Source organism: Myotis nattereri, assembly GCF_964212035.1.
Source record: "Myotis nattereri genome assembly, chromosome: 7".
Lineage (NCBI taxonomy): Eukaryota > Metazoa > Chordata > Mammalia > Chiroptera > Vespertilionidae > Myotis > Myotis nattereri.
Window position 1 is genome coordinate 24,383,053 of NC_138082.1, and position 22,374 is coordinate 24,405,426.

At 39.4% G+C, this 22,374-nt stretch overlaps 1 protein-coding gene across 1 annotated transcript in view; it reads right to left on the reverse strand.

Annotated features, from left to right (window-relative positions):
* EPHA4 (EPH receptor A4) overlaps window positions 1-22,374 on the reverse strand; it is a 137,036-nt gene that overhangs the window by 61,449 nt on the left and 53,213 nt on the right. The window contains exon 4 of the mRNA XM_081095395.1: window positions 14,553-14,708. Within this exon, the coding sequence (XP_080951521.1) occupies window positions 14,553-14,708 (156 nt within the window). The remainder of the gene's footprint in view (window positions 1-14,552; window positions 14,709-22,374) is intronic.

Below are 22,374 nucleotides of genomic sequence, written 5' to 3' on the forward strand. Positions count from 1 at the left end.
ATACACAGGCACCACCCCAGCTGCTCAGGGCCTCTGGGCAGCGTGGGAAGACAGAAAGGAGGCTCTGGCCAGAGCGAAGGCGGTGCCAGCAGCCAGGGGAAGGAAGGCCCATTCTTGAACGAACCTTCGTGCATCAGGCCTCTAGTAATAATAGATAAGACTACAGAACAATGATGACTCTCTTGCTGTAGATTAGTTTTTACAGGCCAAGAAGTTACCACACAAAAGAATTCAAGAAGAAAAATAAGTGTGGGAGACATGAGAGGTAATTTTCCTGACCTCAGCTGGTTCCAAATGTTTAAAAGACATTTCCACACTCTAATCAAAAATATTTATTCAATGTGAGAGTCGGAAAGCCCTCTCTTTTCCTTCTCCTTTCACATTGTGATCCTCTAAGAAAAGAGCCAAAAGTGGGTTTTAATGAAAGTTTGGGATTTCTTGCTCACTGTACCTATTCTACTTCTATTTTATCTGTAATGACTGCTTTGAGGAAAGTTACCTGGAGGCTTGTGTGACGTCAGGACAAGTGTTATCTCATGGACCACAATGGAATGTACTGTTCCACAGTCACCTCCGAGAGAGAGTTGTATGTAATCTACATACAAGGAGTTATATTCAGTACTATTCAGCTAATGGTGATGAAGAGCAAAAGAATTTTGGTGATAATACTGAATAAGGCCAATTTACTCTCCTTTTCTCTTTGTACAGCTTAATTGAAGACTTTACTTTAACAATGTAAGTGTGTCTTCCCAATGTCTCCTTGAGACTAATTATGATGTCTTCTGTTCCCTTGCCTGATCTGTGAACCTTACAGGGAAAACAATGTTGTAAAATTTGTGTTAAAAGTGAGATTACCCCACAGAAATTTCCAGAAATAAAATACCAGTGTTCTTTTTGTTTACATTTTCATTTGTATTAAGGGTCCTTTGGAAAATAACAAGGTCAAATAAATGGTTTCTGAATAAACGAATAGAGCTCTTTAAAATCACAGACTCCTAGAGCCAGGTAGGATGGTAAAGGTCATTTGGTCAAACAGCTTCATTTTAAAGATGAGGAAATTGAGATCCAGGAAGTGAACCTGATAATATGGAAAGCTTGTGCAATATAATTAGTGGCAGAATCTAAGATCCATAAGTACTAACTCCACTTTGGGGTTATTTCCACTCCACCATATGGCCCCCATTTAAGGTATAAGAACAACAAAATCAGCAGTTTCAACCAAAGTTTGAGATGTAAAGGTAGGAAGAGGGAGTGTGTATCATCAGTCCTGTTCAGGTTCTGTAGAATCTTGCCACCATGGTGAAATCCTTACTAGTTTTCATCTGAAGCTGACCACAGCTTGGTTTATAAAATAGGTCAGTCACTGGTTCTCATTGTGCTGCAAGGTTCTAGGGTTAAATGAGAGTGACTCTCAAATCCATGCCAAGGTTCCTGGTCCACTTTCACATGGGAAAATGTGACACAATGAATCAAACACTACAGAAGCAAAAAGTCAGTAATTAGTATGTAGGATGGGGCATGGCAGTGTCTAAACAGAGAAGAAATAGAGCAGAAAACTAAATGGTCCCAGGCCTTAGAGATATAACACAGCCACGTGGAAAAAAAAAATGCTTCAGGATTTCTAATTGGAGGGCTGGCAGGAAAACCAATAGTAGCCAGCCCAGAACAACCTTCTTCCTTTGGGAAGAAAATTTGCGTAGATGCTCAATGAAAGAAGGAAAATTAGGCCAATTCAAGTTCAATGTTGTCTCCATGAATGGTCTGGTGAATGGTATTGAACATGGTTTATGTTTTGCTGCCATATGGAATGATAGTTAGATGAGCATAGTTGCAGCTTAGAAATTAGACTACAACACAGAATTGAGGCAGGGAGAAGGGAATATAGAAATGTCCACCCAATATGATTATAACATTGGCCTGCACAGGAACCAGGAAAGAAAGAATGATCAACCAAAGGACTTGTATGCATGCATATGAGCATAACCAATGGACACAAGACACTGGGGGGTATGGGAGGCTAGGGGAGGGTCAAAGGGAGAAAATAAAAGGAGACCTATGTAATACTCTTTTTTAATACTTTAAGCAATAAAATAATTTAAAAAAGAATGCCTTATAAGTTAAAATCATAATGGTGGTTATATTTTTTGTGGGATTGCTTTTTCTTTCTTTCTTTCTTTCTTTCTTTCTTTCTTTCTTTCTTTCTTTCTTTCTTTCTTTCTCTCATTCTTTCTTTTACCTTTTGCCATTTAAATGATAATAACATATGAAGTGTGTTTCTATTTAAAGGAGGAGTCATCTCTTCTTCAGAAAAGAAAGAATTCTCCTCTCAAGACATAAGAAAAAAGTAGGGATTTTAATATAGTCAAAAGTGAATACCTAGCAGCACCTTAAAACAATCACCTGTAGAGATGGCTAAAAGAAAAAGAAATAGACCTTCTAAGTTACATGAATTCTCTGAGTAAATACAAATTATCCAGAAAGAAAAAAATCTTAACTTTTAGATTATCTTCCCTTTTGTTCATGTAAGTATTGTATCTGGATATTTAGGAACAATTATATATCTGAAAGGTAACTGACTTTCTCATCAGAAATATATCCATCCATTGGCAAATAAGTCTCCAATTACAAATACAAGATGTATCACGGAGAGGAATAAAGGTGGCATTTGTTTTAATTTTCTAGTCTTTATATTGCCATCATGTCCACCGAGCAGACACCAGCATCAGGCAGTTTGTGGGTCATTGTGAATAGTAGGGTTTTATGCTTTCTAAAGCCACCCAGTAGTGGCCTGAATGTAGGGCTAATAGCAATCTGCATATGGTATTGTTCCACAGTTCAGGTCTTTATTTCTATTTCCTATTTTGTTTGGAACATGGTTTGCTAATGCGACACTTATCACCAGTCTATATGCTCCTCCAGAGATGAACTGATGTCTTCATTTCCTGGTGTCTACCATGATTTGTAGTTCAGAGCAAGCTCAATAAATATTTGATGAGTCGATGAATAAGTGAATGACTGCAGGGAAAACTGACAAAATCCTCAAATGCATCTATGCCTAACTATCTCCAGTGTGTTTTCAAGCTGTGAATTAATACAGCTTTCTCTGAGCTAAAGTAGTATTAGTCGGCTTTTTACATACAGATTCATGAGCATTAAGCCCTGTAAAGGAGTATCTCAATGTAACTAGTTTAATTCAATTTCTTCTTTTCTATAATTTAAAAACACATTGGAAAAAGTAAGGAGGGCTATATATATTATTAGTGGTTACTTCTTTTGAGAGGGATTGTGAGATCACAATATATATTGAGAGTCCAGTATTTGTCTCCTGCTCTAGAAGAAAAAGAAAAAAAAATGATTTATTTTGATAATTCACTGGATAGTTGAAGGAAGGGAAGCTGGGAGAAAGAAAGAAACTAAAGGAAGCTAAGTGGGGATTATGTGAGCACCAGGAGGATGTAAGGGCAAACACTCCATCCTCTCTTGTTTTTAGAACTCCCTAACCAACCACTCAACCAATGTGGCTGGGAATTTAAAATGTGGGCTTTACCCCTGGCCTGCTTGGAGCACCGTCCAATACACCAAGGTTGTGGGTTTGATCCCCTGTTAGGGCACACACAGGAAACAACCAATGAATGCATGAATGGGTGGAGGAATAGGTCGGTATTTCTTTCTCCTTCTCTAAAAATCAATAATAAATTTTAAAAAATGCAAAATCCATCAATTAAAGTTGTATTCATTTGGGATTGGTTATTAGGACTTTCCTTTCTCCATCTTGACTTAAGGTCATGCTATAATCAGGCATGAAGTTATGAAAAACTTTCTCTGAAGTCAATTTTAGCATTTTAAGAAGTCAGCTGGCATATTCCTTATTAGCCTTTATAGAGCTACAGTTCTTTTAATTTTATTTTTATCATCAAAACTAAGACATTTTAAAATACAAATCGATCAATAACTGAAGTGGATTTAAGGGAAAACAACTGTCCTTCCTTTCATTTTTTACTTTATTTGTAGAACCTCCTTGGAATTCACCTATAAGCTGAAGATTCTCTCCCTGCATCCAGGAATGGGGATAGCATGTTAAACTATTTTAAACTTCTCATGTTTAAAGAGTCCTTCACACTTTAAATATAATTTAGTGGCATAGATAATAGCTGTGCTATCAGGACCAAAAGTGAAATGCAATAGCCCTGAACTTGAGAATCCTTTAGAGCAGCGCCCAACAGACTTTCTCTGTAGAGGGCCAGGTAGTCAATATTTCAGGTTTTATGGGCCACATGGCCTCTGTGGCAACTACTCAGCTCGGCCACTGTACTTCAAAAGCAGCCGCTGACAATACCTAGACAAACGGCGTGACTGCATTCCAAGAACATTCTATGTGCAAAATGGTTTAATTTTGCCTGCAGGTCATACTTTGCCTGCGACTCCCCCCGCCCCCCGCCCCCTCGCCCCCAATGCCCCCAGAGAATTTGATGGGAGAACCGCACCCTCTTCCCAAGAAGATGCTCACAGGAATCCATAATTTTGCACCTAATTCTAGGGGCTTCAAGCATACCTGGAACCTATCAGAGGAGCTCAGTGCAAGAACCTCCGATTTAACATTTATATAGTCCAGATAACAACTCTGGCTTCTAAATGCCAAGTTACACCTACTTTCATTGTCTAAGGAAGCAATAAAATATGCAGAATAGTGTGGCCTATTTCTTGAGTTTCTCATTGCTCTGAAAGAAATGGGCCCTGCATTTCTTGCCACTGTGAATAAATTTAATGAACGTCCATTCACTTCGCTGGTGGTGTGAAATACTTGCTGTATCACACAGTAGGCATTGGTGGAAGGTGCTACAATGGGCAATTATGATTTTCTAGTGGGATGTCAACTTGCATTCAGTTGACAGCAGTTTGACAGTATGAAGTCCAGAAAAAACTATAGCCAAATTACAGCAAAAGCAAACAGCTATCATATATCATGTTACATCATGTCAAATCATACAAGAATTTTGATCTTCCTTAACCTATCATGTGCTCTCCTCTGGGAAAAGCAAGCATTCAGAAATGAATCCCACACTACCTACAGAAAATAAGTGAACGTGACATGTAAGAAGGGCAACATTCCAAGTATAGAAGAAAATTCCAGTAATTCCACAAATCTTAGTTCTTTCCTCCCATGTATTAGACTGAAATATAATTTTTGAGTAGTTTCTAGAACACATGTGCTGGCTTATAGAGGATTTAAAGGAGCCCCATTTAGGACAACCTAATGTTTACATAGCCATAAGAAATCTATATGAGCCTTCAATTCAGAAAGAATCAGCCAACACTGAACCTAAAGTCCTAAGTGCCTCTGATGTGAACTAGGACTTTGGTGTGAACCATTCCATGGAAAGTCTAGGTCAGGACAGCTGCAACCTATGTATTCCACCCCAAACTCATAGGTCAGGAAATATGGACTTTTTCATTTTTATAGGAGTAACTGGAACTTTAGCAAATGGTAGAAATCTGTACTGATAATTGCATTTAGAAGTAGGTTGGGACAAAGTGACATATAAACCTTAATTCCTATTTCTTATAACAACTGAAATTAAAGTATGAGCAGATTCGAGGACCAAGGGAAGAATAGGTCAACTTTAAAACTCATGTTGTTAGAAAAACTTTAAACATGCAACTCAAGTACTTTAGATTTGGTAGCTCTGCCGGGAATTCTCTGCCCTAGCTCTTTCAATAGCTGCCTCCTTAACCCTCTGGTTTCAACTCAAAACTCACCCTCCTCATTCCTGACTACTCTATGCAAAGTAAAATTCTCTCTTTCATTTGGCCCTACACCAGGTCATCTTTTGTGTTTTTTCCTTACTGTGAGCATTTTAAATTACCTTGTTCATTATTTATATTCCCATTACAACAGAAGCTCTATGAGAACAGAAAATATTTTCTCGTCTGATTTAGTCCTTCCAAAGATGCCAAACATATAGTAGAAGCTCATTAGATATCTGACGAATAAATGAATGAAGGATGCTGCACCTCCCTAACACTTGCATATATCACAAAAGCTGATCAAATAAAAAGGTTTTAAAAAACCAAGTCTGTAACCAAGGCTAGCAGACAGTTGATAGGAAACCAACGTAGCTGGGTTCACATAGAGAGTGGTTTCCAGAGTTATTGGTGACTTTTAATACTTAATTTATTTTTAATCATCACTTTAAAATTCAATGCCTGAGCCATGAAATTAATTCTGGATATGGAAAGAAACATCCCCCCCAGAGTATGGGCAGAAACGTAACTCTTATGATCAATTTATTTAAGCCCTACTGTCACCCTACTAAAGTGCCAAGGCAACCAAGACACATCTTCCTAGGAAGAGGCACCTTGGGTCTCAAGTTCAATTTCATAAAGCTTCATTAATCATCTACAACTTTTGTGCTGTCTATGATACCTCAGTGCCTTAACTGTAAAACCCTCCAACTCTTCATATAAGCCTTTGGTAATCTCTCTCCAGCTGAGTGACAGGTTATAAGGCAGAGTAAATGGGTGTATATGTTTTTTACTGAAATAAAGCCCATGCATTCCCCCCTGACAGTTGTATATGTTGCCCCCACTAATTGCTTTCTCTCAGCACTGCTGCCGTGGATTAGTTTACATTAAGACTGCTGTTCAGGGACACCTCATCAGAGATATATGAACAGAGCATAACCTTTTATCACAGCAGTTTGTATTTTAACAATGTGCTAAAACAAAACTGCCTATTATTAAAACACAGAACCATTTGGACCCATCGATCATTGACTGCTGCCATGAAATACTCTTGGCTTCCTAAAGAGGTAACTCCTTGCTGAAAATTTGCCACCATGTATTTTTCTAGTTTATCTATTTTCCCATTCTCCATTGTAGCAACCTTTGTGTATTTTCTTTTCTAGGTTAATTGGTGAAGTAATTTTGCTTTTTTTTTTTTTTTAAGGTGACTAGTTTGTGGCTGAAGTACCCTATAAACTCCCTGTTATCCCAGAGGAATCTACAATATGAAAGATGAAGAAAGTAATATATATTTAAATCATAAATATTTTGATTTAGAATTAACTAGCCTGTGAACTAATTCTGATTTCTTGGGAAGCACTTTGCCTCCTTTATTTTATTTTAGCCCCTAATCAAATCTGACAGAAAAGTATTTACTAGCCATAGCAACTGTAAAATAAGTTAAGCCATTTGCCAAAATTAACAACCAGTAGTACAAAGTTATGATCAGAAACCCTGATTCCAGAGCTAAAACAACCACTGTCACAAGGATTTAGACAATGAAAGGAAAAAAAAAAATCATAACTATGAATTCTTTGTAGAACAAGCTGGAACGCTCCCAACTTTCTCAATTCACCCCAAGTAACATTTATCTAGCTTCCCTAACTTTGATGCTGGCAACTGCTGCCATTATTTTCTTGATGGCGTGGTTGTCTTAGCTGGGTTGTCCTCCCTACCTGGTTCCTAACTTCTACAGAGAAGTATAATTGGGAATCTATGTTAAAGGTCTTTCCCTGGGTGGATGGTCACAGGAGGATGGGGGGCAATGATATCTATGCAATAGGAGTCTCCCTGTTCAGCTTCTGCTGAGCTGTAAAGAGCATGTGGAACAAGAATCAACTATGAGAGGAAAATCAAAACACTGATAGCAAAGAAGGTAGCTAGCTCTCACCCCAGGGAATCTCAAGAAAATGTATAATTGACCCTGTTTCATAGAAGCCTGCTGTGCACAACTGCTCTATGACTTCTATGAATAGTGTAAAAAATGTTATCCAGAAATGACAGGGCTCAGTGGATAATAAGCCATTCTTAATTATTCATGGTGGTGGAAAAAAAATGTAAAAACCTGGCTAAGTGGCATTGGCAGATTATTTAAGCCTTTCACTTAGGCATACATTAGTGTTCCTCACACCTATGCACTTTCCAGCTGAATCCACATTGTACTAATAACCCCTATAGCATGAGAAGTAGGTTGGGAGTTAAAGACGACACTACAATACTACTGCTTTAAAGCAAATAATTCAATAAGATGATACCTGATCTGTATTAAAGCTTTACAAAATCTTGCAAATAACCAAATGGCAAGTGATCATCAGCCTTGGGTCCATCTAGTTCCTTTCACTTAGCACAGCAAGTGATCTTTTCCTCTCTATTCTAAAATGTCACTGGATAAGAATTGTGTTCTTGGGTTCTCTAGTTGTATTTTCTCATAGTATTCAAAATGCTAAAAGGTAATTCAGCAAGAAGAGACAAGGGTGTGGCTCACTCACTAGCAGATATCGGACCTTGAACAACTGATGTCTCACTAAAGGAGCAGCCTGGAAATGGAATGGGTCAGCGAAGGCTGCATCCAAATCATCGAAACATCTTTGGTTGCTTTGGTCGGTTTGTAAGGTCCAGGGGACAGGCACTGGCTAACAGGCAGCAGAACCATGTCATGTAATCTAGCAATAGGAGAGCTGATGTCTCAATTTAAGTTTTAGACTCATGACAAATGAAATGCAGTATGAAACTACACTAGTATATTGCAAATGTGATCAACATGAAATAATAAATTCCCTGAAAACCTTAGAGACCATTTTTATAAAAATATGTTCACAACAATGATTGATTACATGGATGATACAACATGGAATGGTTAGAGATCAATCGATAGATCCTCTGAAACACTTTCACTAACAAAACTTTGGGAATCGGCCTATACTCTCACTCTTCTACAAACCAGTCTTTCACTAGATCTAACTGCACTCTCATTAATCAGTTTCCTAGAATGCCCTTCCCCTTCTCCTTATTAGTTACTTGCAGCTTTAAAGCAAAAAAGACATATGTTCTTGAGTAGAAAAAAACAAGGAGTTTACTTGAAACTGAAGTTGGCCTTTTATCCTATGGTTTTAAACATCAAAGCACATGCTAGACATCCCTCCCAAAATCCCTCAGCCAGACTGTTAAGCATGGAAATCTTTGGGGTAAAGAATTAAACAGAACATCATACCTTCAAGGGCTTGTTTGAAAATGCTTGTGAGATTTCCAAAATTAAAGCACTTAAAAAAAGTCTCTCTCTTCTCCTGACCTTGGGAACAAGTAAGGACGATGTTATTTTAATTTGCATTCAAATTTTAACAACACAGTCACAGAACCACTGGGATCCACACTGGGTTTGCACTGAAGATTGCTCATCATTTCATTATGGTTCATTATGTTGATAACTGTCAGAAAGCATTAGAAATGAAGGCTTTGAGTAATAGAACTGAAATGGTAATTTTAAAACAATACACTTTGTGAAGGAAATACATTGGCACACTAAATTCAATTTAAAAAGGCAAATGTAGAGACAAAGTAAGTGATGTTTGCTGTTCAGAGCTAGGCTATTCAATTGCTTGATAACCTAAACCTGCAAAAAGCTTTTTCAAATCAAGACCTTTCGTCATAGATCTTGGTAAATTTACCCTCATTAGCTCTAAGCAACTCCAGTATAAATTGTCCTAAAAGCTGCAATTTTGGAATATTTTAGGCTACGTCTAAGTATCAATCACCCACTCTTTGTTTGTTTGGCACAGCTGACTGAATTATTCAAGGCCGTTTACTTGGAGACAGATTTGTGAAGGCCCTTTAAGTTGGCAATCTAAAATAATAATCTCTTATTTACAGAGTGCTCCCGATCACAGGGCTCAAATAAGTTTCATCAAACAAGTTAAATAAGGAGTACCCAGCAGCACAAGAACAGATTTCCAATTGAAAAATACGCAAAACCACTCTGGTAATGGTGCTCAGAAGTAAAGTTGCCAAAATAACAAATTAGCCATTTCTTTCTAGATACACAAAACCAATTTACTTCTTCTACAAGGCATTTTTCCCAGGTACATTTTAAAACAAGATAAAGGGTTGGAAAGTTACTTTACGTGTAATATTGGTTCAGCCTCCTGGGGGTGGGAGGGGTGGCGGGGGAAGACCTTTCTCACTATAATCACTGAACAAGGGACTAAGTGACAAAGGCACTCAGTCCTCCTGTATAGGCATGCAGCTGACGTCTCCAACACTGGAATCGCCAGACAACATTCCTGATGACAGGGAAAGGAAAAGGGAAGGTGAACGAGATCTGAAGGGGAAACGCTGGTTATCTGCAGAGTTAAAGGACATTAAGTTCATTAATTAAAATCACATTGAAATTTCTCTAAAAAATGATTTATGAAATCAAAATCCCTTCATCAACTTAAATGACATCCTTGTGTCTATCAAGGTCTCGGTGTCTGCCTTGCTAGCAATGTCACCAAAAGCCCCATCGCCTTTCTCGACTGGTCCACATGTCCCGGGTGACCATTCCCATTGACCCTCTCTGGCAGTAACCTAGTGGGGACTCTGGAAGAAAACAAACAAAAGAAGCTCCACAGTGCGTGCATTGGATTATGCAACTCCAAACCAGATGGATTTTCTTCGTGTGGGAGATAAATGAAGTATTCAATTTCCATTAAGGAAGAATGTTCAGAACCCTGGAAATATCTTCAGAGAGTCACCACTGAGTGGAAGAGCAGCCGGAAACTTACAGGCATGGAACAGAGGGTCCCTTGACTTCTACCATCCATCAGGGAGGATCTAACTCAGCCGTGGGCAAACTATGGCCCGCGGGCTGGATCTGGCCCGTTTGAAATGAATAAAACTATTGAAAAAAAAGACCGTACCCTTTTATGTAATGATGTTTACTTTGAATTTATATTAGTTCACACAAACACTCCATCCATGTTTTTGTTCTGGCCCTCCGGTCTAGTTTAAGAACCCATTGTGGCAAAAAGTTTGCCCATCCCTGAATTCTAACTCTTTGCTACGGAAAAGTGGTCCACAGACCAGCAGCATCAGCAGTGTCTGGGAACTTGTTAGAAAAGCAGAATGTCAGGCCTGACTTCTGCTGATCACTAGGTGCTTTCCATGCACATGAACATTTAAAAAGTATTGTTCTAACAGGTGCGGATTATCTTCTTGAAAATATTCAGATGATTCCTCCATTGAAACGTTGTCTATCTCTCAGGCAGACACCAATGTTAACCTAGCCAGAGGCTCTGTGGAAAATCTCCCCAAAGCTAAAGTTTATTTGCCATTAAATTCTCTCAAGTTCTCTAGCAATGTAAATGGTGTGCAGAACGTCTTACGCGTTTCCTGCTAAATTAGCCAATGCCGCATGTGTTCACCTGGTCTAGTCGTGCTCCCAGTGAACAAAAACCTGATTTTATGAGCCAGTGGAGCAGAGTCTCTCTGTGGCTGGAAGAATGAGTCTCAATTCGTGTATTTTATTTCTTCATTAGTGTGCCGTCACAGTGAGTGATCAGTAAATGCAGGGCTGCATAAGAATGCGGGGGTTAAAGGCAGCAGAATGAACAAAGAAGGTGCCTGATTGCCATGGCTGTCAGCACCAGGGAATTGGGTTTGTCACCTGGCTTAACCAACTGGTAAGGACTCATTAGAGGCTGGAATCTGTTTGAAAGGATCCCTGATGTTTAGGCTCCTTCCCATCCCCAGATCTTGTCAAGAGAATCTGATAAGGCTGGAAGTGGGGGTTGGGGGGAGGGCTTCATCCTGTGGGTTATTTGAACAAGAGGTTCTCTGAGAAATTCCCACTGTCTCCTCTCTATTGAGATGTCTGCTGCAGCACTGACTGTCCCACAGAACTTTCTGAGATGACAGAAATAACTCAGAGAGTGACTCAGGCATGCTGCCCAGTATGGTGGCCACTGGCCACATATGTCTATTGAGCTCTTGAAATGTGGCAAACCTAAATTAGAAATTGAATTTTAAGCTGAATGTGATTAACTCTAAATTTAAACAGCCATATGTAATGCGGGGCTATTGATTAGACAGTGCAGGTCCACTGTTTTCATCAGGAAGAGAATAGATTCTAATTTTGCTGCTTAACTTACTAGTATACCTGTTAGCAACATAGGGTTACCTCCCAGGTAATCCCTATCTCAAAGGAGGTCTTATACAGTAAATGTTCATTGAATTTAATTTTTTTTAAAAAAGGACTTAAAAATTCAACTCTATAGAGAAGTGGTTTCAACCTTGTCTGTATAGTACAGTGGTTCTCAACCTTCCTAATGCTGCGACCCTTTAATACAGTTCCTCATGTTGTGGTGAACCCCAACCATAAAATTATTTTTGTTGCTACTTCATAACTGTAATTTTGCTACTGTTATGAATCGCAATGTAAATATCTGATATGCAGGATGTATTTTCATTGTTACAAATTGAACATAATTAAAGCATACTGATTAATCACAAAAACAATATGTATATATGTGTTTTGTGATGGTCTTAGGTGACCCCTGAAGGGGTCGCGACCCACAGGTAGGCGACCCACAGGTTGAGAACCGCTGGTATAGTAGAATGATGGCAACAACTTCTAAAAATACTGATGCTGAGTCCTACTCCCAGAAATTCTGGAGTGCAGTGAGGCTGTTGGGTCATTAAACTGTGCAGTCAGTGAGAAAATCATCACAGAGGCATGGACAGGCATTGGCAATCTGCTCTGGAGGAAGTGACCAGCTGCCATAAAAGGGGACCAACATGTTAGATCCCTATCAGGTGCCAGACCAGTAGAAATATTTTCTTATTTGATGTTTAAAACCACCCCACAGGTAGATAGTAAGAACCCCATTTTACAGATGTGTAAACTGGGGACTGGAGAGGGTAAATAAACCCACAAGTGTAGATCAGCATTAAGATCTGGTGGCGTTAAGATCAGCACTGTGTTTCTTCCTAACTCGGCTCGGAGAGATGCAATAAGCATTAGAATAATCCTGCACGTTTGGGTTAGTGAAGTGTAGGAGTTACAAGAAAATGAATCAGGAGAAATACTGCTGGTATTGGTGTGGAAAGAGGAAGAGACTCACTATTAAATTAATCACCCAATGGAGCATAAGAATATTTAGATTGGAAAAAGAAAAAAAGGCTTGGACTTGAGCATGTCAAATGTATATGGCCATCCAGAGAAGTACTTAGTCTACGAAAGGAACAGAAAAAGAAGACAACAAGGACATCTTTGCTCATGTACGCTTACACCTAAGAATGGCCCTCATGCACTCCTTCCCTGTGGAAGTTAGATCTGGAATTTAGGTAGCTGGCAAGAGGGCCTCCCAGTAAATGGGGGTGATGGAAGTCTTCTGGTTGTCCAGCCCTTCCGCCAGGCTGGGTGGAGTCTTGGGCATATTCCTGAACATCTCTGAGCTGGCAGTTACCTCCTCTATGAAATGAAAACAATCCCTATCTTATAATATCAGCCCTGTGATAAGGTTTATTGAAAGTGCCTGCCACGTTACCTGGGCATAATTATAAATGGTTGTTGTTGCTATTGCATTGTCTCTGGTTATAAAAGGAACTCATGGGAGTATGGCAGTTTTAGTACAAATTTGGGATGGACCTGAAATTGTTCCCCTACCTTTTAAAGGTGGTACCTGGGCTGGACAATGGCCAAACAGCTGGCCTTACTGTCCCCCCACCCCCCATGAGAAAGTACTTTTATTTGAGTGATGCTGGCTCCAGGCAGCCAAGGTGAAATTTATAGTAGTTAAAAAACAAAATAATTCATAATGGCAGTAAAAGCTAAATTATATGGATTAGCATCATTTTATGTATTTTACATAGTAAGTAAACAACATGAGGGTGTTCAGTAGCAACAACCATGAGGGAGGTACTATTTACCATCGACTCCATTCCACAGATAAGGAGAGTGAGACTTAAGAGGCTAAACAATCAAGTCACTCAGCTACTAAACGGCAGGCTTGGAAACAAAGCCAGCCCCCTAGGTGCGTCCCTCCACACACAGACAGACTCATGCAGTGGAAACACATGGTGGAATACCTGGGCTCACTACTCCCTGTTCTGATCAAGGTCACAGCCATTGCAGGGCCTGAGAAGCCCATAGTGTACACAGAAGGAAGGCCCACACCTGGGAACACTGTCTCTATAAAAGTGTGAGAAAAGATTTCTCTCCTCCCCAGCATGCCAAGGTGCCAATCCCATCCATTCATTAGCCCAGCATTTACTGAGTGCCTAGCGTTAAACAAGCATTTGTTAGGATCCAAGCCTAACTGCTATGAATACAAAACTATGAGGAAAGAAGGACAAAGAGCAATGACAACGCAAGCTATGACATCAGTATCGCACAGAACTGAAACCTCTTGTTCACAGGGGATCCCATGCTACGAGCCCTGCCCTATACCCGCTTCCCTGCCACTGTCAAGCTTCTCCTTGAGTCCTCGGTGAGCCCATAAAGCCATTTATAAATTCCAACCTCAGATCTAATTACACTGTCAGACGACCCCTGAATGCTCAATCTCTGCTCTGCAAAGTCGTCTGCTGGCAGCTGTGCATTTTGAAGGCAACAGAACAGTGAAAAAGATCCTTTCTTTTCATAATCATTTCCCCTGCTATGATTAAGAAAAGAGGCCTGCTTGATGTAATTTGCCCCCTGCACAGTTATCCTGGGAGAAGACCTGGCAATGCCCTGCTAGGTGGGAATGAAAGCTGTTGCTATTGTATAAACGAGACACAATCACACAACTTACGGGTGCAGGGCATTGAGGCAGCATCACTGTCGGCTCTGAAAAAGCCTCGATCACAGGTGCAGGAGATGGCTCCTTCCCAGACAGAGTAGCTGTGGGGTGGGCACTTGGCACAGGTGGCATCCGTGGAGAGGGCTTTGTAATAGCCAATTTTGCAGGCTACAGGAAAGAAGAAAAACAAACCAATATAAACCGCTGCTAATATAGCAAAGCATAGCATCACCTCCTTGATTCCGAAGAAGGGAGACATTTTTGCTAATCCCTAGTGATCGCCTGGCTTGAGATGCAGGTAAAACAACCAAAAACGTGCATGGATTACAGTCACTCTTTAGGGGACATTAGCATTTCTGGTCAGAGGGCAGAGGAGCCCTATGGAAAAATTTTTCTTAAAACTGGTGGCATCAATAAAATCACAGCTAAAGTTTCCCCAGTGTTTCCTGTGTGCTGGGACCCTGCTTATATGCACAATGTTTAATCCCCCGGCGCCTCTTTTCCATAGGTACTCTTATTAGCCTTACCTTAGGAATGAAGAATACCAGCTTTGAGCAGTAAATTGCCAGTACCTGACCATGCATCTGGTAAATGTCAGGGGCCAGCTTTGACCCTAAATGTCCTGCCCCCCAAGCCTGCACTCTGCCACATGCTATGAAATCTGAGAGCATGGTCTTGAACCAACCAGTTGGAAGTGTAGCCAAGTGCCAACAAAAAAATTGGTTGCTGATTATTTCCTAATTACAGCTACAAAGAGGGCCAAAGGGAAAAGACCAACAAAAACAACTGAGCACAAAAGAAAAGAGTTGTTCAGACGTGAGTCAAAATTTCAGGGGAAAGTTCTAGATACTACCAATAGTAGATTCTGGAATATGATATGTTTAAAAACAATTAAGATCAGAAGATAGTTTGTGTTTATTTTCAAATTAATAAAACCCTCCCCAGGTTTTCAACACTCCCCTCCCTTCCTCCGCCCCCCTCCACCACCACCAAGGGGCTGGTGCAGAGAACATGGGCCATATAGTTCCTTATGCACCTGACACACTTTCCATGACTTCATCTTTACAAACATCATCACACTGACACCGAAGACTGCTTTCACTAATGTGGAAAAACCCACTAATTCTGGGAAAGCTCACAATAAAAAATAATTAAGAGAGCCATGCTCCCCTTTTTTCTCCCTATACCCTTCACGATCACCTCCCAAATCTGTCTCAATCTCAAATAAAAATTGACCAACACCATCAGTATTAAACCCACAGTGACAAGGCCATTAAACATAAAGTTATTTCAAAGACCAGAGGGGGAAAAAAGTGACAGTTACCGACAATCTTTCCAGTGTGATCCACTCTCAATTCTTTCCAGTTATCACCTCCTTAAAATGTTTCTATACTATCAAGAATACCAATTGGGAGAAGAACCCATCAGGCAAGTTTCCATCAGCCTGACCCACCAGAAGAGACCAACCATGCCAGCAAGCCAGAAGATTTTATTCAAATGAGGAGAGACAAAGAGGTCCACAAAACTGCTTGATTCTCTGAGCAGCCTCATTCCCTTGTCTCATTACTCATCCATCAAGCATCCGAGTGGCTTCCAGTTGAAGGCTGTTCCTCCCTCTTGCACATCCTGTTGGTATTTCCTTAATCGTGCTCTTGTAATCGCCAAGTGGAAAGGGAGTTTAGCAGAAGCTCCAGAAAGGCACACAGTTCCTTCGTCGCTATTAACTAAAGTTGTTTATGGAATTTCCTTTAACGAGCCAGAAGTTTATGACGTGTGGCGCACCGACCATAAAAGCGCTCAGAGATCAATCTCTCCCTTATTTGCTTTCATCTCTCACTGGACCGGAGCATCTTAGAAAAACAAGTTGCTCCAGTGACTGAGATTTATGTGTCTCGAGTTTATACAGTCCACATAATTAGATAGGGTTCAACATGCAAGGTGCTTTTGGTCATGCTTATGATGGCCCTAGGGTTTGGATTAAAATCAGAAACTCCAGGTTTGGCAGAAAGAAGCACTGGCTTGTCCGTCCCACATCAAAGACCATGAGTCCCTGAACTCGGGACAAACCCACTGGGTCCTGTCTGTCACTCACTCAGCCACAGCCCGCAAAGGCAACCTGTCACAGGGTGCAAGGACGGCCAAGAAGGCATGCATTGCTTTTATTATTTCACTTCTGGATGTTGGAGGAAAACTCTCCGTGTTCCTAATCCTTGTGCACCCCCATTTCACCAGGCATCAAAATCTTAAAACTCACAATGGCAGTGAAAGATTGACAATGAAAATTGGCCTGCGGCTGATTCATTGCAATGGGAAAACACGGCTCCTTCAAAAGCTTGTAAGAAAAATAGAGCGGTGGGAAGCATTGCTAATTCTTCAACTTCCATTCCAGTAAGACTACATCCAGTCAAAAAATTAAATCCATAGTTCACAAAAATCATAGTGGAGGATGTCTTTAATTTCTTAACGTTCAAAAATTAGTCCTATGAACATATTAATTTAAGAAAAAACTAGTTTGGATTTTTGTATATTTTTTCTACATTTCCTTGAAGCTAGTATTAGTGTGCTATCAAGAATATGTACATGTGAATTCAATTGGAGAATATGGTTTTTTACCTATTTGTAAAATTGAAGGCTGCTGTTCTTTAAACACACTAACTATTTTTATTCTCTTTTCCTCTTGCTTTTACAAGCACAAGCTGAAAATACCAAATTGTCATTGTGCTATTCTCAGCAACCCTTGCCACATTCTTTTGTCTTCAACTACATTAAGACCATGTTATTAATATTTCAGGATTCTTAGAAAGGATCTCTGAAAATATAGTAGTAGTTTTTCATGCACACAGCCCTTTTGCTGGGTTCAAAATGACCTACTAAACTGATGGCTCAGTACATTTTTTTTATTTTTTTGCCGTGAGTGGTTGGTTCACAGCCCTCCAGCATTTGGTGCACAAATGTGTAAGTACATCCCATATTTATTCACCACTTCTTCGCATCTTAAAAATTTTAGTCCATCTTTCATTGTAAAGAATATCCCAGTGAAAGATGTCTTTGGTACAGCAAGCATTGACACGTGCTATGATTTTCTATCATTCTCTGGTGGGTGAGAACAGTTACACTGCATTTTTGAGTGATAATACCTTGGCAAGCAAGCTTGTGGTGAGCCAAAATGCACACCCAAGAGACAACATCCTTCTGCCCCTTTGCTGGTGAAGGTTCACTAGATGGGTTTCAGTATAATGGGTGTTTGTACTTGGCCTTTCAAATATGCCACCGTGGGAAGATGTGTTCACATGTACAAGGCAAACTTTGAAACCATTTCCTTTCGTTTTGCCTTAATTCGTTCTTTCTGCTGACTTTAAATAAAAGAAAAATATCAATGAGGACAAGGAGGAGAAAGAAAAATTATTTTCTCTCATTAGTTCACCCACTACCCTCAGGCAGTTGTGCAATGTGGGGCATAAGTAGGTTTACAGATATGCATATTGGAAACAGAGTTCATTCTTGTATTTTTATTAATTATTGTATTATTTTCCATTTGAGCCACCGTAAACCTAATTTTGCCCCACCCTGTATTTTAGGATAGCCTTCTGTAGAAGTTTCTTTGTGGAATACTTAAACATAATTACTTTTGGTTAAAAAAATTAAAAAAATATTCCTAAGTTTATATAGTACCTTCAGGATTTCTTGGTGCATAGATGACTTACTTACATGAGGTGTAAGGCCCAATTTAAGGAACTAGTTAAACTTACTCTTGAAACATATCCTATATAGATATTAGGGTCACCTTTCTCCTTTTGAAAAAAAAAACACCAGAAAGATTGATAGTACCTGATTGTCTTTATAGTCTGTTTTTAGACAAATTTAGTTTGTATTTGAATACTATAGTGAGTTAAATAAAATATGATCTTTTTCACTTTACATTTTTTATTTTATTTTTTTAATATATTTTACTGATTTTTTTACAGAGAGGAAGGGTGAAGGATAGAGAGTTAAAAACATTGATGAGAGAGAACTATCAATCAGCTGCCTCCTGCACAACCCCTACTGGGGATGTGCCCACAACCAAGGTACATGCCCTTGACCGGAATCAAACCTGGGACCCTTCAGTCCACAAGCCGACACTCTATCCACTGAGCCAAACTGGTTAGGGCTCATTTTACATTTTTAATGTGGCTACTAAAAGACTTAAAATTATCAGCGTGGGATGCATTATATTTCTTTTGGGCAATGCTGCCCACAGTCCAGACTATTAAGTCTCCTCTGGGCTTGTGTGTGTTTGTGCACACACGTGCACTCAGGCACTCTTGCAAATGCTGGTGCTGACAGTGGTAGGGATGTGTCCCCAGAACTCAAGAACCTTCAAAACTCACCCTGAGTCCACCTCAGAGGCTTAGATTTGCTTCTATTCAAGTACTGCTCTCAGCCCTAGCTAATTTGAAAAGAAAAGGCTAGTGTGAGTTAAAATGCTAACAAACAAGTATTAATGGGTTAAAAATTACATCCCTAGGTAACAAATTTGCATTTTAATATAGATTCTCCAGAAGGTCAAAGCTGAAATTCCAACAGTGGCTCTCCAGGGGAAATTTGAGCCATTCTGGCAAACTTGTCCTCAGGAAACAGTTGTCTCTGGGAGGCCTTTGTTCCTTCCAACCTCCAGTGAATGGACAGGCACTATGGGAGCTCTGCCTTTTGCGTTCTGATATACAGCAGTTCAGTATGCTTAGGAATCTATTTTACAAATACCAAAGTCACTTAATGACCACCATCGAATTAGTTCTGAGTAATTGTTCATCTGCTAGACTATTTATTTTACAAATGATGTAAGAATAAATGATGAGAAAAGAAGACACTGCCAGAGGGTTCCTGCTTTGAGGTTTTTTTGTAAAAATGTGCGATACTCAGCCACCTTTGGGGAAGCTGTGAACTTGAACAAACATTCCCCATAGAGCAGATGGGAAAACTGAGCAGAGAGGTTGCAGAGTTGCCCAAGAGAGGCTTGCTTTCCTGCTCCAGGCTCTGCAGCTTGAACTACTGTGTTTACAGACCTCTTCTCTTGCTTTTGAATCCTACAGGATAAAGATAGACAATTGCTGCAGGGAAATGAGGCTCTGTTTTGGGTCCATTTGATTCTATTCCATTCACAAATAGCAAAACAGGGTCAAACACTGGGAAAAGCACATTGTCCCAGTCATTCACATTCCATAACTAGTTTTATTGATGCCTTGAGAAAAAATAAAAATCGGGTTTTTAAGGGACCTTAAGGATCACCTAATCCAGGGGCTGCACACATTTCTGTAAACAGCCAGATAGTAAATAATTTAGGCTTTGCAGTCCAAGAGGAAGATCCAGGATATTAAGAAGGTATTTGCATTACAAGATAAAAGTCTAACAGGGAGAAGGCTGGAGGAGTTTAATGGGGTGGAAAAAGGAAGACCTATGCAATACTTTCAACAATAAAGATTAAAAGAAAGAAGATAAAAGTCCAACATTTACCAAAAAATGTATTGATGAAATTCAAAATATAAAAGTAATTAAGTACAGTTGTTTTTTATTATTTATATAATACAGACTTACTAATGAAAAGAATGGAATTCCAATTTGGAGAGATAACATTTCACTTAATTGGGGTTGAAAGAAAGTATTTCCTATTATCAAATTGATTACAAATGACATCTATAAAAAAACACCCTTAGCTCTGAGACCATACAAAAAACAGGTGGCAAGCCTGGGGGCCATACTTGCTGACATTTGATCTAGTCCAACATATTCATTTTCAAGGTAAATGACTTGCCCACCCTTTCCTCTAGAGGATCGAGTTTGGAATCCAAGATTCCTGGATCTCTGTTATCCTACAGTGCCCACCCCCTGCCCCCCCAAGTTTTTAACGACAAAGTTTAATAAAGAGTGCTCTCTTACCATTGCTGCACAAGAGTCAATTTTCCATCAACCATCTCAGTGGAAAACTGATTTGAGTCAGTACTATAAAAAGAAAATCCACCTTTAAGTGGATTTTCTTGATTAAATGATGTAACCTGATTTGGGGGACATTCTAGTCCATTTTGGGAGTAACTTCTCTTAGGCACTTCCAATTTTTGCAATTATACATTATGATTAATTTTAGCATTACATTTTTTTAGATTTTTCTTTTCCTGGGAATCCTGAACTTGGTTTTCATCTATAAAATAAAAGAATGACACTGATTGTTGTTTCTGAGCCACTAAGATTATGGAACTAAAATAGTAGTTGAAATACTTTGCATTTGTGACTTGTGTGGATACATGTTGCCTTAACTTTTGCCAGTGGACCGAGGTTTACTCCCTATCCCAACTCAGAAGTGTTGAAGTACTTTGAAAGGCATAACTGGGCTCTTAGGTCATCCTTGGTGTGGCCTAAGCTCTAGTTTGGGACATCAGTTAATAAAAAAAGAGGCACTGGAGTAAAGATGACCCGGATCCAAATTCAGCCAGGCTGTTAAGCTCCTAGTCAGAGTAGCAGGCATTCTCAGGCCTCAGTACACACGAAATGACTTGGATGGGGGCCCAGCAATTGATCTTTTAACAAGTCCTCCAAGGACCATAGAGGGGCTAGGTATCAAGTAAAATTTAATTTTAAAAATATGTGAACACATTTTTAGATTAAGTAAATTACTGGGTTGCATTTTCAAGGTTTCTTCTTTCCACCAACAGTTTATGATGCAAATCATCTCCTTGAGCAAGCCACAGTTGGATTCTACTATCCTCTACACTCCATCTCCCCCCACTGTTTCCACTCTTACCTTGGAGCTAGCTTTCACAAAGCCAGGCAGAGGTTAAAAAAAAATGACACCTCCAAAAAAATCTATGCCGAAAATTGACTTGCTCTTTCAAGAACTGAATGCAGTATAATCCCATAAATAGGTGGGTAATTCTAAAATGTCAGATGCAGACAGTTTTCACATAAGATGCAGTAAATCCTCCCGAAGCAGTTCACGTAAAGCCTGCTAAATTTAAATTAACTCCATAAAAATTATTGAACACAAACAAAAAGAATGCAACAGAGAAATAACTTATTATTTTCCCTGCTTGCCTTGAAAATAGACAATCTAATTATCAGAGGAGCTATTTCTCTTTGGTGAATCTGGAGAGAGTCAACTTAAACAGTAGAAGTTACAGGATAGACAAAGTTCAATAAAACATGGAAGAGAAGCAAAGTAAGTAGCAGACTCAGCATATTAATAAGGTTTAATTCCACTGTCAGACACTCTGCTTAAAAGCAGTCCTCTTCCCTACAGGCATAAAGGTACCAACGGGAATGAATGTTGCCAGCTCTAATCTTTGTACCTCCAATTTTCGGCTGGTAAGCCTGGGGTTCTTTCTCATGGGGGACTTTTTAAGGCAATTATGCTTCCAAATTTAGATGTAAGTAACCTGACTGATAGGACAAGTGAAGGGCGTCAGTATCTTTGAAAAAGATATAATCCACTCTGATCTAAAGCTCCTACCAGGTTTGACCACAGTGTGGTTAGGAACTTTTATTCAGCATGATCATTTTTCCTAAAATGGGACAAATATGAATTTGTAATGAATCACAATAGATCATTGCTGGAAATAAGTTATTTCAATTTGATAAAGGTGAGAATTTTAAAATAGAAGGCAGCAAAGCAAACTGTAATAACAACATGTGTTCTTAAAAATATGTTGTTTGTTAAATAAAGATTCCTGATTTCTACTCTAATCCTCGTTCTCCCATATAGAACATTGAAAATTTGCTACATAAAAAAAAAAAAAATTAAATAAATCATGGATTTCAAAGTTGCCTTGGAAAACAATTAATTCAGGGAAATAATCTCATCCTC